Source organism: Salvelinus namaycush, chromosome 1, assembly GCF_016432855.1.
Source record: "Salvelinus namaycush isolate Seneca chromosome 1, SaNama_1.0, whole genome shotgun sequence".
Classification (NCBI taxonomy): domain Eukaryota; kingdom Metazoa; phylum Chordata; class Actinopteri; order Salmoniformes; family Salmonidae; genus Salvelinus; species Salvelinus namaycush.
The window spans coordinates 79,142,867-79,160,642 of NC_052307.1; the positions used below are offsets into that span (position 1 = coordinate 79,142,867).

At 47.6% G+C, this 17,776-nt stretch overlaps 1 protein-coding gene across 1 annotated transcript in view; it reads left to right on the forward strand.

Moving 5' to 3' along the window:
• The window catches only part of kiaa1549lb (KIAA1549-like b), a 100,256-nt gene extending 85,360 nt beyond the window's left edge, over positions 1-14,896 (forward strand). The window contains exons 13-19 of the mRNA XM_039000329.1: positions 1-2; positions 3,443-3,575; positions 10,012-10,413; positions 10,581-10,678; positions 11,136-11,506; positions 12,219-12,370; positions 13,969-14,896. The exon at positions 1-2 is cut by the window's left edge and continues 231 nt beyond it. Of these exons, the coding sequence (XP_038856257.1) occupies positions 1-2; positions 3,443-3,575; positions 10,012-10,413; positions 10,581-10,678; positions 11,136-11,506; positions 12,219-12,370; positions 13,969-14,238 (1,428 nt within the window). The 3' untranslated portion in view covers positions 14,239-14,896. The remainder of the gene's footprint in view (positions 3-3,442; positions 3,576-10,011; positions 10,414-10,580; positions 10,679-11,135; positions 11,507-12,218; positions 12,371-13,968) is intronic.
• The last annotated feature ends 2,880 nt before the right edge of the window (positions 14,897-17,776 follow it).

Here is a 17,776-nt window from a genome sequence, read left to right on the forward strand (position 1 = left end):
AGGTGAGATGGGGGAGGGTGTAAGGGGAAAGAGGAGGGGATGGGGATATATGTTGAGTTGTAGGTGGGTAGTTTGATAGTCCCTCCTCCAAAGCTTTTCAAGGACATTGATTGGCACACTCTCTGTCTGTCACGCAGCGTCATTGGCCAGTTGTCTGTCTGCAGTTCCATGCCCTCATCTAACCCTCCCTCTCTATAAATGCTCCCTCAGCACGGCAGTCTGTCTGTCTAATTGTTTCATTATCATCTTTCTGTGATCCAGAGGAGGGCTTCATCAGGCCTCTTTAATCAGACTAATCCCCTCCTGTCTCTGGGATGGTGCTGGGCTCTGGCCCCTGGTCCTCTGGTTCTCTGCTCCTCCAGTCTGGAGATAAGAGGATTTGGTGTACTTGTCTCAGAGCAGAGGAGCCCATAAGGGGCTCTCCATTGGGCCGGCTCTGCCCTGCTCTGTCGTGCCATCAATTGCTACTGATGTAGACAGAGAGAGAAATAGCTTTGGTTTGTTATGGATGCCGATGAGGGAAAAACACATACGCTTACATAACGCACAGTCACGCACACAGGCACGAACACACACACACACACACACACACACACACACACACACACACACACACACACACACACACACACACACACACACACACACACACACACACACACACACACAGTACAGGAAGAGAAAGGAAAGGCAGATGTTTGCGTTGGTGTTGTTTAGGTGATGGTTTTGTGGTTTTCATCGCTCTGTTTCTCTGGAGAACCAGACTTCATATTCACTGCTTGTTGCCCTCCTCCTGTCTCCTCTCTCCTGTGTCCTGTCTCCTGTCTCCTCCTCCTGTCTCCTCTCTCCTCTCTCCTGTGTCCTCTCGCCTGTCTCCTGTCTACTGTCTCCTATCTTCTGTCTCCTTTCTCCTCCTCTCTTCTATCTCCTCTCTCCTGTATCCTGTCTCCTCTCTCCTGTTTCCTGTCTCCTCTCTCCTGTCTCCTGTCTCTTCTCTCCTGTGTCCTCTCGCCTGTCTCCTGTCTCCTCTCTCCTGTGTCCTCTCGCCTGTCTCCTGTCTCCTGTCTCCTATCTTCTGTCTCCTTTCTCCTCCTCTCTCCTGTCTCCTGTCTCCTGTCTCCTCTCTCCTGTCTCCTCTCTCCTGTCTCCTCTCTCCTCTCTCCTCTCTCCTCTCTCCTGTCTCCTGTCTCCTGTCTCCTGTCTCCTCTCTCCTGTCTCCTCTCTCCTGTCTCCTGTCTCCTGTCTCCTCTCTCCTGTCTCTATCATCTTTGGTTCTGGTGAGGTGAGCTTGAGATGTTTCCATAGAGACATGTTTGACAGACTACAGTCACGCTCAGCCTGCTGATAGGACTGTGATGAGCGATGAGATAGCACTCCCAGAGCATGTTCACTGATAAGCATCTTGTTTAACAGAATGGAAAATATGTATCAATATTGCGTTATGCTGTGTTATACAGATTACCTCCTCACTAAGACGTCCACATTATGATGGCGTTTTAGGAGTTTCAGCATTGGCTGGCAGGGATAAGTGATTGAAAAACACATGATTATGTCAAATCAATCTGGCAGAGGAGATATTATGTTCAGGAGATATTATATTCAGACTTACACAACCGTTCAAAAGTTTGGGGTCACTTAGAAATGTCCTTGTTTTCCATGAAAACAGACATGAAATGAGTTGCAGAATGAATAGGAAATATACGTTGTTATACAATTTATAACCTTGTCAACAAAGCAAAGTTTGAAGGACACAATTATTATTTCAATTAAAAATCATTGCGTCCTTCAAACTTTGCTTTTGTCAAAGAATCCTCCATTTGCAGCAATTACAGCCTTGCAGACCTTTGGCATTCTAGTTGTCAATTTGTTGAGGTAATCTGAAGAGATTTCACCCCATGCTTCCTGAAGCACCTCCCATAAATTGGATTGGCTTGATGGGAACTTCTTACGTACCATACGGTCAAGCTGCTCCCACAACAGCTCAATACGGTTGAGATCCGGTGACTGTGCTGGCCACTCCATTATAGACAGAATACCAGCTGACTGCTTCTTCCCTAAATAGTTCTTGCATAGTTTGGAGCTGTGTTTTGGGTCATTGTCCTGTTGTAGGAGGAAATTGGCTCCAATGAAGCGCCGTCCACAGAGTATGGCATGGAGTTGCAAAATGGAGTGATAACATTCCTTCTTCAAGATCTCTTTTACCCTGTACAAATCTCCCACTTTACCACCACCAAAGCACCCCCAGACCATCACATTGCCTCCAGCATATTAAAATGTTTTCTGCATCTCACGAATGTTCTTCTTTGTGATCCGAACACCTCCAACTTAGATTCGTCTGTTCATAACACTTTTTTCCAATCTTCCGCTGTCCAGTGTCTGTGTTCTTTTGCCCATCTTAATATTTTATTTTTATTGGCCAGTCTGAGATATTGCTTTTCCTTTGCAACTCTGCCTAGAAGGCCAGCATCCCGGAGTCGCCTCTATATTGTTGACGTTGAGACTGGTGTTTTGCGGGTACTATTTAATTAAGCTGCCAGTTGAGGACGTGTGAGGCGTCTGTTTCTCAAACTAGACACTCTAAAGTACTTGTCCTCTTGCTCAGTTGTGCACCGGGGCCTCCCAGTCCTCTTTCTATTCTGGTTATAGCCAGTTTGCGCTGTTCTGTGAAGGGAGTAGTACACAGCGTTGTACGAGATCTTCAGTTTCTTGGCAATTTCTTGCATGGAATAGCCTTCATTTCTCAGAACAAAAATAGACTGACGAGTTTCAGAAGAAAATTATTTATTTCTGGCCATTTTGAGCCTGTAGTCAAACCCACAAATGCTGATGCTCCAGATACACAACTAGTCTAAAGAAGGCCAGTTTTATTGCTTCTTTAATCAGAACAACAGTTTTCAGCTGTGTTAACATAATTGCAAAAGGGTTTTCTAATGATCAATTAGCCTTTTAAAATTATAAACTTGGATTAGCTAACACAACGTGCCATTGGAACACAGGAGTGTTGGTTGCTGATAATGGGCCTCTGTACGCCTATGTAGATATTCCATTAAAAATAAGCCGTTTCCAGCTACAATAGTCATTTACAACATTAACAATGTCTACACTGTATTTCTGATCATGTTGATGTTATTTTAATGGGCAAAATTTTTTGCTTTTCTTTCAAAAACAAGGACGTTTCTAAGTGACCAAGACTGTTGAATGGTAGTGTAGGTGGAAAGGCCTATAGAACATAGTAGAATGTTGATTCATGATGACATTGTTGCTGCTGCTGATGATGCAGTTGATGACGAAGAAGACGATGACCACGACGATGATAATGAAACCAGGAGTTTCTCCTAGTTAACTGTATTGTCTTAGGCAGTTTGTTGCACTCGTTTGAGCAACACATTCCTCTTCTTATTGGCTGATTGATTCGAGCTCTGTAACACTCTGTGATTGGCAGACACTCTCAGGTGAGGCAGCGGACCTATCGGAGCAGGCAGAGCCTGAACAGCCCGAGTACCGGAGGAACAGAGATGGACCTGCTGGTTATGAGGGAGAGACCCAGGAGAGGCATCAGGAACAGCGGCTACGACGTGAGTCCCACTCCCCTTACCCTGGTCCTGACCCTGGTCCCGACCCACTGGCCCTATCTGAACTGGATGGGTTTAATCAGGTGTTCTGTGTCTCAGAAGCAGACTGGGGTTCAAACACTATTTAAAATATTTCCGTTACTTTGAGCATTTGCTCTAGCATGATGGGTTTGGAGTGGCAGATAGGTGGGGTTTGGAATGGCAGATGGGCGGGGTTTGGAATGGCAGATCGGTAAGGTAAGGAATTGCAGAAGGGGGGGGGGGGGGGTTGGAGTGGCAGATGGGCGGGGTTGGAATGGCAGATGGGTGGGGTTTGGAATGGCAGATGGGCGGGGTTGGAGTGGCAGATGGGTGGGGTTTGGAATGGCAGATGGGCGGGGTTGGAGTGGCAGATGGGCGGGGTTGGAATGGCAGATGGGTGGGGTTGGAGTGGCAGATGGGCGAGGTTGGAATGGCAGATGGGTGGGGTTTGGAGTGGCAGATGGGTGGGGTTTGGAATGGCAGATGGGCGGGGTTGGAGTGGCAGATGGGCGGGGTTGGAATGGCAGATGTGCAGGGTTTGGAGTGGCAGATGGGCGAGGTTTGGAGTGGCAGATGGGTGGGGTTGGAATGGCAGATGGGCGGGGTTGGAATGGCAGATGTGCAGGGTTTGGAGTGGCAGATGGGCGAGGTTTGGAGTGGCAGATGGGTGGGGTTGGAATGGCAGATGTGCAGGGTTTGGAGTGGCAGATGGGCGAGGTTTGGAGTGGCAGATGGGTGGGGTTGGAATGGCAGATGGGCGGGGTTGGAATGGCAGATGGGTGGGGTTTGGAGTGGCAGATGGGTGGGGTTTGGAGTGGCAGATGGGTGGGGTTTGGAGTGGCAGATGGGTGGGGTTTGGAGTGGCAGATGGGTGAGGTTTGGAGTGGCAGATGGGTGGGGTTGGAATGGCAGATGTGCAGGGTTTGGAGGGGCAGATGGGCGAGGTTTGGAGTGGCAGATGGGCGAGGTTTGGAGTGGCAGATGGGTGGGGTTGGAATGGCAGATGGGTGGGGTTTGGAGTGGCAGATGGGTGGGGTTTGGAGTGGCAGATGGGTGGGGTTTGGAGTGGCAGATGGGTGGGGTTTGGAGTGGCAGATGGGTGGGGTTTGGAGTGGCAGATGGGTGAGGTTTGGAGTGGCAGATGGGTGGGGTTTGGAGTGGCAGATGTGCAGGGTTTGGAGTGGCAGATGTGCGGGGTTTGGAGTGGCAGATGGGTGGGGTTTGGAGTGGCAGATGGGTGGGGTTTGGAGTGGCAGATGTGCAGGGTTTGGAGTGGCAGATGGGTGGGCTTTGCAACAATGTTATTGATTCCATTGTGCCAGCCAGCTTAAGTATTTGAAATGATTTCAAATAGTATTTGAACCCAGGACTGTGGCAGATACAGCGTCGTGAAAAAGTATTGCCCCCTTTCTAATGTTCTCTTGGACTTGAAACAAGCAGTTCATGCTTGTAAACCCACAAATGTCGCTGAGAAAAAGCAGTCCTGCATGCAAGTATGTTTTTTTTGTTATTTGTAAACTCAGGTTCCCTTTATCTAACATTCGTTTTTTGCTGAAGATTTGACAACATTCAGTATCAAAAATATGCAAAAATAGAGAACTAATAGAGCTCTCCAGGGGTCATGACCTCACAAAGTCTCAGATAGGAACTGGACTGCCCACATACAGGTGTGGTTGAAGTTAAGCACACCAGACTGCAGTGAAGGAGTTGCTTAATGGTTGATAGTGGTAGATTCATAAGGTGTTCTTTATAGTTTTGGTTTATGATACATTTCAGACATGTTGCTCTCTCCTCTCCTCTCCTCTCCTCTCCTCTCCTCTCCTCTCCTCTCCTCTCCTCTCCTCTCCTCTCCTCTCCTGGGGTGTGATACTGTTGCTGCGTAGATGATGCTAGACAGATGCAGTTAGAATATCAAGAGGCTAAAGAGCAGCTCCCTGAAGTCATGTTTCAGACCACTACTTAACAAACACCACAATTATCTCTAAGACACTGTTAATATCTTACAACCTTTAACCTTTCATTTACAAACAAAGAGAACGAGGTAGTTTTACAGTAAGCTCCTACTTTACAAACAGAACAGCATAGTGTCTTTCTCTCCTTTAATTTATCTAATCATCTCAGACATTGGTTTTAACAATAACCACATATTACAGCTAATAGAATATGTATCACATTTACCACAGACAGTAACAACTCTATGAGTCTATTGTCAATATCCTCTACATAGAGAAACATAATTTCCTCCCAAGCAACCGGTCTTCATACTCTTCCTCCACCTCCTCCCTCCACTGTTCTGCCCCCTGTCTTCCTCCACCTCCTCCCTCCACTGTTCTGCCCCCTGTCTTCCTCCACCTCCTCCCTCCACTGTTCTGCCTCCTGTCTTCCTCCACCTCCTCCCTCCACTGTTCTGCCCCCTGTCTTCCTCCACCTCCTCCCTCCACTGTTCTGCCCCCTGTCTTCCTCCACCTCCTCCCTCCACTGTTCTGCCTCCTGTCTTCCTCCACCTCCTCCCTCCACTGTTCTGCCTCTTGTCTTCCTCCACCTACTCCCTCCACTGTTCTGCCTCCTGTCTTCCTCCACCTCCTCCCTCCACTGTTCTGCCTCCTGTCTTCCTCCACCTCCTCCCTCCACTGTTCTGCCTCCTGTCTTCCTCCACCTCCTCCCTCCACTGTTCTGCCTCTTGTCTTCCTCCACGTCCTCCCTCCACTGTTCTGCCCCCTGTCTTCCTCCACCTCCTCCCTCCACTGTTCTGCTCCCTGTCTTCCTCCACCTCCTCCCTCCACTGTTCTGCCCCCTGTCTTCCTCCACCTCCTCCCTCCACTGTTCTGCCTCCTGTCATCCTCCACCTCCTCCCTCCACTATTCTGCCCCCTGTCTTCCTCCACCTCCTCCCTCCACTGTTCTGCCCCCTGTCTTCCTCCACCTCCTCCCTCCACTGTTCTGCCCCCTGTCTTCCTCCACCTCCTCCCTCTACTGTTCTGCCCCCTGTCTTCCTCCACCTCCTCCCTCCACTGTTCTGCCCCCTGTCTTCCTCCACCTCCTCCCTCCACTGTTCTGCCCCCTGTCTTCCTCCACCTCCTCCCTCCACTGTTCTGCCCCCTGTCTTCCTCCACCTCCTCCCTCCACTGTTCTGCCCCCTGTCTTCCTCCACCTCCTCCCTCCACTGTTCTGCCTCCTGTCTTCCTCCACGTCCTCCCTCCACTGTTCTGCCCCCTGTCTTCCTCCACCTCCTCCCTCCACTGTTCTGCCTCCTGTCTTCCTCCACCTCCTCCCTCCACTGTTCTGCCTCCTGTCTTCCTCCACCTCCTCCCTCCACTGTTCTGCCTCCTGTCATCCTCCACCTCCTCCCTCCACTGTTCTGCCCCCTGTCTTCCTCCACCTCCACCTCCTCCCTCCACTGTTCTGCCCCTCCCCTCCATCCCGTGGGGTTGAAACATAGCCTCCCTGCAGTAACCGTAACAACCGTGTCAGCCTGCAGATAATACGGTGCTAGCGTGGTTGGTCAGCTCCTTGCAGAAGGACTGGCTCTATTGATTACAGTGGGAACGCTTGGCTCTGCGGGCCATACCACTGCGGATCCACGTCTCCGCCTGTCCGTGTTGCGAGGGAACTGATTTATGAGGCGGCTGCGCCAGGTCCTGTGGCTGCTCCCTTCCACTCGCACAGGAAGTAGGGCACCCTCAGATCCAACTCATTTATCACCCTGAGAGAGAGTGGGATGGAGGAAGAGAGAGGCTGGAGGGAGAAAGCAAGGAGGGAGGGGTGGACATAGAAAGAGCAGAGCGAGCACAGAGCGTGGGTGAGAAAAGGGAGAGAGAGAGTGAGAGAGAGTGAGAGAGAGTGAGAGAGAGCGAGAGAGAGCGAGAGAGAGTGAGAGAGATATATAACAGTAGGCTAACACACACAGACCTCCAGTAGTTTACTGCAGTGCTTAATTACTTCTACAGTGATTTGCCGGATTGTTTATCGCCACAATTAATCTACGGGGGGCGGGACAAGGAGAGGGAAGGAGGAGATGGAGAGATAAACAGAAACACAACTCACACTCCGTACAAAACTGTCCCGGTAGCACTCTACCCTGCAGAGACCAACCAGAGAGATAGCAGTTCCACTGGAGGAATACTGAACACCTATTCATGTGATATATTACAGTACTACAGTGTACCATCAAGCAGCTCTGGCTAACTTAGTCAGCATCTTGTCAACAACAACGCACAGCCAGGATGAGTCACTAGTATAGCTTCCTGAATCGTTAAAGCCACTTGAACATTTCTCATCTGACCATCTCTGGTTGAGTCAGTGGCATTCCACCCAGCTAGCAGGGGACTGTTCATTTGCCGTTGTAGCACTGTGCTCGTAAATCATGAAATGGGGGTTTGCAATGCATTGTGGGATAATCCTTCAGTTCTGTAAAGAGAAAGTACTAGGCATGAGTGTCTTTGGGGTTGTGGTGTGTTTCTGTGTAAAGGACATGGCTCCCTAACACCAATTAAACCTGGGCAGCATCACCAGTTTGCAGGGTGCTAATAAAGTGAATGGAGAGTTTTTGTTTGAGCCTCAGAGAGCACTAAAATGACTCTCTACTCTGATAGGTCTGGGAGGCAATGACACTCTACTCTGATAGGTCTGGGAGACGACTCTACTCTGATATGTCTGGGAGATAATGACACTCTACTCTGATAGGTCTGGGAGGCAATGACACTCTACTCTGATAGGTCTGGGAGATAATGACACTCTACTCTAATAGGTCTGGGAGATAATGACACTCTACTCTGATAGGTCTGGGAGATAATGACACTACTCTGATAGGTCTGGGAGACAATGACACTCTACTCTGATAGGTCTGGGAGATAATGACACTACTCTGATAGGTCTGGGAGACAATGACACTCTACTCTGATAGGTCTGGGAGATAATGACACTACTCTGATAGGTCTGGGAGACAATGACACTCTACTCTGATAGGTCTGGGAGATAATGACACTCTACTCTGATAGGTCTGGGAGATAATGACTACTCTGATAGGTCTGGGAGACAATGGCACTCTACTCTGATAGGTCTGGGAGATAATGACTCTACTCTGATAGGTCTGGGAGACAATGACACTCTACTCTGATAGGTCTGGGAGACAATGACACTCTACTCTGATAGGTCTGGGAGACAATGACACTCTACTCTGATAGGTCTGGGAGACAATGACACTCTACTCTGATAGGTCTGGGAGACAATGACACTCTACTCTGATAGGTCTGGGATATAGTGACACTCTACTCTGATAGGTCTGGGAGATAATGACCCTACTCTGATAGGTCTGGGAGATAATGACTCTACTCTGATAGGTCTGGGAGATAATGACACTACTCTGATAGGTCTGGGAGATAATGACTCTCTACTCTGATAGGTCTGGGAGATAATGACTCTACTCTGATAGGTCTGGGAGATAATGACACTGATAGGTCTGAACTGTATTAGCTCTACTAGTACTAATTGGAAAGGAAGTGTGAACAGTGTATCAGTGGAGGTTGCTGAGGGAGGACGGCTCATAATAATGGCTGGAACGGCGCCAATGGAGCCATGTGTTTCATGTGTTTGATACCATTCCACTGATTCTGCTCCAGTGATTACCAAAAGCCCGTCATCCCCAATTAAGGTGCCACCAACCTCCTGGGCAGTGTGTGTGTTAAAACTTCTTAAGACTTGGGTGCGACATTTTCGTTTTTGGCTAAAAAACGTACCCATTTGAAACTGCCTATTTCTCAGCCCCCGAAACTAGAATATGCATATAAGTGTCAGATTAGGATAGAAAACACTCTGAAGTTTCCAAAACTGTAAAAATTTTGTCTGTGAGTTAAACAGAACTGATATTGCAGGCTAAAACCTGGGGAAAATCCAATCAGGAAGTGACCCTGTTTTTGAAACCTCTCTGTTCCTATGCATCCCTATTGCCCATTGAAAGGGATATCAACCAGACTTCTTTTTCTATGGCTTCCCTAAGGTGTCAACAGCCTTTAGACATAGTTTCAGGCTTTTATTTTGAAGAATGAGCGTGAAAGGGCACATTGCGTAAGTGGATAGGTGGGGGCTCTTTTCTGATTTTCGTGACCAAGTTACCTGATGCTAGGTGTACTTATTGTTTTGTCGAGCGATCGATAAACTTACACAAACGCTTGTATTGCTTTCGCTGTAAAGCATAATTTCAAAATCTGAGACGACAGATGGATTAACAAAAGGCTAAGCTGTGTTTTGCAATATTGCACTTGTGATTTCATGAAATTATATTATATTATATACCTGTGGCGCTAGGCTAGGCTATGCTAGTCAGCGTTTCTGATTACAATTATCCCGGATCCGGGATGGGCGGTTCAGAAAGGTTAAGTGTGAGTGTGTAACCAATTCCCCTCTTTTTCTCTGTGTTTCAGACTGAACCGGAGCTGATTGAGGAGACCAATGTGGATCGTCTGATTGGCCCGCGGGGGGGTTATGTCTGCCCAAGAGGGGTCAAAGGTCACTCAGAGACCTCCACGTTGAGCTCCCAGCCGTCCATCGACGAGGTACGCCAGCAGATGCACCTGCTCTTGGAGGAGGCCTTCAGCCTGGCCTCAGGGGGACACTCCTCCACAGCCGGACGCCACCACCACTCCCATCATCCCCACCCCCACCACGGTTACCACCACGGCCACTACAGCCCCGGACCTCCACCCCTGCCCTACTCTGACGTGGTGACCAGTGCCCCGGGAACCATGAGCCGTGGCCGGGGAGGAGGGCTGCAGTGGGTGCCGGCGTACGGAGCAGAGATGTATCAGTGCAGCCTCCCCAGACCGGTGAGTGGGTGGAAGGATAACACCTCTGGGAAGGGTTATGTTAGGTCAAAATGTACTACTGTACTGGTTGTAGTTGACTAAACCTTAACAAGTAGACACTTTCTCCTATCAGAAAACATCAACCCACAGTATATTATTCATGTGTGTGTTGACTTGTGTTCTTCCAGGCCTTTAGGTTCACCCAGCTTCCTGACATGGTTATGACCTCTCCTCCACCCCCTATTCCCCCTCGCACCGGCCCCCCTCCTGGGACCTCTCTAAGACGGTACGGCCAGGACACACACACACACACACACACACACACACACACACACACACACACACACACACACACACACACACACACACACACACACACACACACACACACACACACACACACACACACACACACACACACAGCCCCATGACACTATTCTCACCTTTCCTCAAATGAATCAAAGCCGCAATACCGCACTCTCACCCCACAATGAATCACTAAACTCCCCAACATTCACATGGTAATATTCACCAGGTAAATGCAGTGGCCAGACTGATCTCAGTCGTGTATACTGCACATTTGAAAGCAGAATCAGTGCAGAGGAAGATGACATGAATAGCAATGAGAATCCAATGTTACTGTGGGTGTTATATGGAGCACCAGTGTCCTCCTGTGGTGAAGAATATGTGTTGCATGTGAATGTGATTTTGCGATGTGAGCGTTATCTCTCTCTCTGACTCAGCTCATCGCCTGACCTGAGGTCCAAGGCCAGGATCTCAGAGTCTGGGACCAACATGACGGACATGCAGACCCAGCATAATGACAGCAGCGCCCCCTATGTCTCTCTCTCCAGAGCAGCACTCCCTTCAGTCCCCCTCTCCAGAGCAGCACTCCCCTCAGTCCCCCTCTCCAGAGCAGCACTCCCTTCAGTCCCCCTCTCCAGAGCAGCACTCCCTTCAGTCCCCCTCTCCAGAGCAGCACTCCCTTCAGTCCCCCTCTCCAGAGCAGCACTCCCTTCAGTCCCCCTCTCCAGAGCAGCACTCCCCTCAGTCCCCCTCTCCAGAGCAGCACTCCCCTCAGTCACAGCAGAACAGCCGGTGTCCACCTACTCAGGTCAGAACCTTTGTCTGTTTTTTTTAAATGTTATTATCCTTGCGGGGGTCTAGGTTAGGAGTTTGGGTAAGGAGTTTGGGTAAGGAGTTTGGGTTAGGAGTTTGGGTTAGGAGTTTGGGTTAGGAGTTTGGGTAAGGAGTTTGGGTTAGGAGTTTGGGTTAGGAGTTTGGGTAAGGAGTTTGGGTAAGGAGTTTGGGTTAGGAGTTTGGGTTAGGAGTTTGGGTTAGGAGTTTGGGTAAGGAGTTTGGGTTAGGAGTTTGGGTTAGGAGTTTGGGTAAGGAGTTTGGGTAAGGAGTTTGGGTTAGGAGTTTGGGTTAGGAGTTTGGGTTAGGAGTTTGGGTTAGGAGTTTGGGTTAGGAGTTTGGGTAAGGAGTTTGGGTAAGGAGTTTGGGTTAGGAGTTTGGGTTAGGAGTTTGGGTAAGGAGTTTGGGTTAGGAGTTTGGGTAAGGAGTTTGGGTTAGGAGTTTGGGTAAGGAGTTTGGGTTAGGAGTTTGGGTAAGGAGTTTGGGTAAGGAGTTTGGGTAAGGAGTTTGGGTAAGGAGTTTGGGTAAGGAGTTAGGTTAGGAGTTAGGGTTTGGGTTAGGATTTAGGTTTAGGTTTAGGTTAACTTTGTTGTTTGTCACAATTGTAGAACAACTTCATTCTTCTTCTAGTAATGGCAGTTGTCATTGTAGTATTTCCCCTGCATAATGACCTCCTAACCCTCCCACAGGAAACCCCATCACAGCGGTGTACGCCATCCCAGCTTCGCGGTCGGGTTACTCTGAGTACTTTGCCTCCACGCCCCCGTCCTCCTACCACAGCCCATCCTGGATGTCCTACCCCCCCGAGCCTGAGGACGTGCCCCCCCAGTGGGCTGACTCTGTAAGAACCCCCCCCTACTCCCAACACTCACCGCGTAGGTAGAAGTAGCTACCCACTGTAAGAATAGGTCAAAGATTAATACACAACGCAGAGACAGAGGATGAGAGGTCAAAAGGACGAGAAATCAATACAGTAATAATGATGAAGGGAAATAGTGTTTTTTCTGTTATCGGGAATTATTGCTCAATGGTTCAGAGACATGGGAGGAATATGTCTTCTGAAATAGGATACTTGTTATTTGGCCATTGGCTAGTTTTATTGCAAGGAATTCTAATTGGTCAACCACAGGCTAGGGCTGGGTTATAAAACTACACATTGCTGTCCCTTTGTCCCTTTGTTCTGGCGAGAGAACCACTGGAGAGAATCACTGACAGAGCATCACTGAGGACAGGGGAGAATGACCATCTACCTCTCAGCATAACATCTATGATTTGTCCTCTTTGAATAAACCTATTTTCCTCCCCCTGATTTGCTTTGGGGTTTGTGTTATTGAAGAGTAACATAAATTGCTAACACCACTGATCCTGGATCAGACACGTTACCTTATGGTAAAGTTAGGATGGGGGTGGAATATTCTGATCCTAAATCTGTGCATAAGGGTATGTTCTACCTCGAGCCACAACCACACCACACACAAGGGAAAGCCCTATCCTGCCCCAGGTCTTAGAGTTGTTATGTAAACTAATGGGAAGATAAGTTACAGAGCTCAATGTGTTTTCCTGGATGTTTGTAAGACACCAAAATGTGACTCATCAGTGAATATGAAGACATTTTCATGACAGCCTCTGCAGAGAGCCTTATCAGGGATTGACAGTGAGCTCATTCCTCATCTACCACTAAGCAAAATTTGGTTCCTAATTTTCTATTATACAATACTCTCTCTGTCTCTGTCTGTCTGTTAAACATGAAATGGGTTCCATGTCCCCATCTGTCACTGTTATTGACCATGTGACCTCCCCTTTCCTCACTGGCCTTTCCTCTTCTGTATGGAATGTTCTTTTTATCCCTGTTTGTCTGCCTGTTTCAACCAGATGTCTTCACGCAGTGTCTTTTTGCAGAACCAGTGTCATTTAGAAACCATTTGCTGAACTGAATGTGTGACTGGCGTTGAGTGGACACAGCAAAATACCGGGGTAGTTGAGCACATTTCCTAAATGAACACCTCTTCTCTTTTTTCTTTTGGATCTTTCTTTGATTAGTTTTGTGTAGAGTCAGACAGTCATGCACATCTCATGTCCACATTCTAAAGTAACCCATAAGTGGAGTTCAAATGCTTGGTTTGAATCGAAAGTCCATTTTTAAAAGTCACAGATATTTTAATTGCCGTTTTAATTTTTACTTCTTAATTTATTTTATCGTGTGAGTTTCGTCCAAGTGTGCTTGTGTATATTTTCCCTTGTTTTCAGCCATTTGAATATATGTGTAATACATGTGGAAGAGAGACAATGTTCACCCAGCAAACTGATCCAATAAGGATAATACCTTTTGAATTTGAAAAACAACAAAAAACAAAGCATCAGCTGTATTTCCTATCATGTTGGTGGGTTTCAAACCCTGTGTGGTTGTTTTGGTGACGCCTGGTCTACCCTCTCTTCCAGGTGGCTCTCCCAGGGTACGTGGAGGCCTTCCCTCATCCCCGCTACCCTCAAGGCAGCTCCCCCAGACTCCCCCTACACTACGGCCAGGCCATGGAGCCACCCCCAACCCCGACCACCGCCGCGTCCCAGCAGAGCCTGCCCGATGCGGGGGAGCCCAGAGACAGAGTCACACTCAGCAGTCTCTCCACATCCGCCCTGGTCCAGGCCATCCGCCAGGAGGTGGCAAAGCTGGCCAAGAAGCAGACAGACATGTTTGAGTTCCAGGTGTAATCCCTCCCTCTAGTGGCCGGGAGGTGGAATTGCAGCACTCTCTTTTCTGAACATGCTGTAATACTAGAGACTAAACAAACTCTCAAACTCAACTTTTTTGACATTTGTATATTAAGACTGATAAAAGCCTCTTTCTTTCTATTTCTCTCTCTCTCCCACCTCTCTCATTGTGGGAAAATCCCACGTTGCTCTGATGTGTTTGATCACCATGCTGTTATTTTGGAGTTACTGAAGAGTGAAAGTGTTCTATCTCAAACTGTCAGTCATCTCTTCTTAACGATGTCTCTATAGTTACATTACAACACCTGTTTCTTTACATTGTACATATGTCATTCCCACGTCTAAAGACCTGTAATAATGAAAGATGAGTGTTTCTCTAACCAGGCCAGTAACCTTAGCAACCCACAGAGGAGTATGTCACGACATCAATAGAACAATTGATGAGGCAGAGAGAGTCGTCACATGTTCATGCACAAAGGTCCAACCACTTCAGAACATCAGAATGAAGTGATAACGAGCCAAGGGTTTTTGGAGGAGATATTGGCACGGTTGTTGTTAGGCCTGAGACGAAGTCGAGGACAGGCAGACCGTGGCACTATATCCTCCAAACACCGGCTTCGAGGGCATCACTTTTATACAATGTGTTACCAACATATTCAAATAATGATTGACATATTTTCATTAAAAAACTGTATTTTGATTAATTTATTCATACTATTACATCCTTCCACAAGATATAGTCCCGACACAAATCTAGCCGGCTTGTCGTTCGTTCTATCGGTTCGGTTGCTACAGTAGAGACGCGACACACAGTCGTTCAGTCTTTTTGTTCTGTATTTATGGATGCCACCCAGTCATTTGTTCTAAATGTTCCGTTTCCATACCGGCTGGCAACGTTCTTCTCCCTTTCTTTCTAGTTAGCCAACTAAGGCTAACTTACAGCTAGAATAACAGCAATTTAGTTGCATTTGCATTTGTTTTAGCTGTTTTCTAGAGATATTTATTTGGATAAATTAAATCCATAACAATGAGCTAATGAGGCTCGATTTTTCCTGGCATACAAAATGTGCTCACTTGTCAGGACAGTGTTGTTCAGAGAGGCTAACCAATAGCACAGCAACACAATCACTTCAAACTGAAGCTGGAAAGACTGTAAACTAGCTGCACTTCCTTTCATTTGACCTTTTTTCAATTTACATTTCTTTTTAATATATCCATAAAAATAATACCAGATGATTCATGATTTTGACTTGTTGAGAAACGCTGCCTGTCAGTCTTGTCCCGACTCCCGACATGTTCATTACTATGGGACAGCTGGAGATTGATGGAGTATTGAAACAATGTTGCAGATGTCGGAGAGTCAGACAACAAGTTTATACAAATCTCAGCTGTTGAAAACTAAATGTTAGTCTAAAGGAAATGTGAGATAATGTCTAGATGCTTTTTATAGAGGAGATTAAGTTTATAAATTGCTTGGCTGGGATGATGAGACAGTGGATTGCACAGTCATATGGAACAGAGTAAATAGGCATTTTAACATCATAGATTTAGCCGGTGGTAACTTGTGGAATAGACACCGGCTGGAATGCGGTTTTAACCAATCAGCATTCAGGATTAGACCCACCCGTTGTATAATGTGTATATATAAGCATGTAGAGGGATGCCATGTATCTTAGCTCTTTTTATAGAACAAGTCCATTTCAACTGAAAGAGAGACACCTGTTCTGTTGTCGTCTCCAATGGCCCTGAGTATTCCATCCACTGACTGAGAGGTGATTTACCTTGTTGTCGTCTCCAATGGCCCTGAGTATTCCATCCACTGACTGAGAGGTGATTTACCTTGTTGTCGTCTCCAATGGCCCTGAGTATTCCATCCACTGACTGAGAGGTGATTTACCTTGTTGTCGTCTCCAATGGTCCTGAGTTCCATCCACTGACTGAGAGGTGATTTACCTTGTTGTCGTCTCCAATGGCCCTGAGTATTCCATCCACTGACTGAGGTGATTTACCTTGTTGTCGTCTCCAATGGTCCTGAGTATTCCATCCACTGACTGAGAGGTGATTTACCTTGTTGTCGTCTCCAATGGCCCTGAGTATTCCATCCACTGACTGAGAGGTGATTTACCTTGTTGTCGTCTCCAATGGTCCTGAGTATTCCATCCACTGACTGAGAGGTGATTTACCTTGTTGTCGTCTCCAATGGTCCTGAGTATTCCATCCACTGACTGAGAGGTGATTTACCTTGTTGTCGTCTCCAATGGCCCTGAGTATTCCATCCACTGACTGAGAGGTGATTTACCTTGTTGTCGTCTCCAGTGGCCCTGAGTATTCCATCCACTGACTGAGAGGTGATTTACCTTGTTGTCGTCTCCAATGGTCCTGAGTTCCATCCACTGACTGAGAGGTGATTTACCTTGTTGTCGTCTCCAATGGTCCTGAGTTCCATCCACTGACTGAGAGGTGATTTACCTTGTTGTCGTCTCCAATGGCCCTGAGTATTCCATCCACTGACTGAGAGGTGATTTACCTTGTTGTCGTCTCCAATGGTCCTGAGTATTCCATCCACTGACTGAGAGGTGATTTACCTTGTTGTCGTCTCCAATGGCCCTGAGTTCCATCCACTGACTGAGAGGTGATTTACCTTGTTGTCGTCTCCAATGGTCCTGAGTATTCCATCCACTGACTGAGAGGTGATTTACCTTGTTGTCGTCTCCAATGGCCCTGAGTATTCCATCCACTGACTGAGGTGATTTACCTTGTTGTCGTCTCCAATGGCCCTGAGTATTCCATCCACTGACTGAGAGGTGATTTACCTTGTTGTCGTCTCCAATGGCCCTGAGTATTCCATCCACTGACTGAGGTGATTTACCTTGTTGTCGTCTCCAATGGCCCTGAGTATTCCATCCACTGACTGAGGTGATTTACCTTGTTGTCGTCTCCAATGGCCCTGAGTATTCCATCCACTGACTGAGGTGATTTACCTTGTTGTCGTCTCCAATGGTCCTGAGTATTCCATCCACTGACTGAGAGGTGATTTACCTTGTTGTCGTCTCCAATGGCCCTGAGTATTCCATCCACTGACTGAGAGGTGATTTACCTTGTTGTCGTCTCCAATGGTCCTGAGTATTCCATCCACTGACTGAGAGGTGATTTACCTTGTTGTCGTCTCCAATGGCCCTGAGTATTCCATCCACTGACTGAGGTGATTTACCTTGTTGTCGTCTCCAATGGTCCTGAGTATTCCATCCACTGACTGAGAGGTGATTTACCTTGTTGTCGTCTCCAATGGCCCTGAGTATTCCATCCACTGACTGAGAGGTGATTTACCTTGTTGTCGTCTCCAATGGTCCTGAGTATTCCATCCACTGACTGAGAGGTGATTTACCTTGTTGTCGTCTCCAATGGCCCTGAGTTCCATCCACTGACTGAGAGGTGATTTACCTTGTTGTCGTCTCCAATGGCCCTGAGTTCCATCCACTGACTGAGAGGTGATTTACCTTGTTGTCGTCTCCAATGGTCCTGAGTATTCCATCCACTG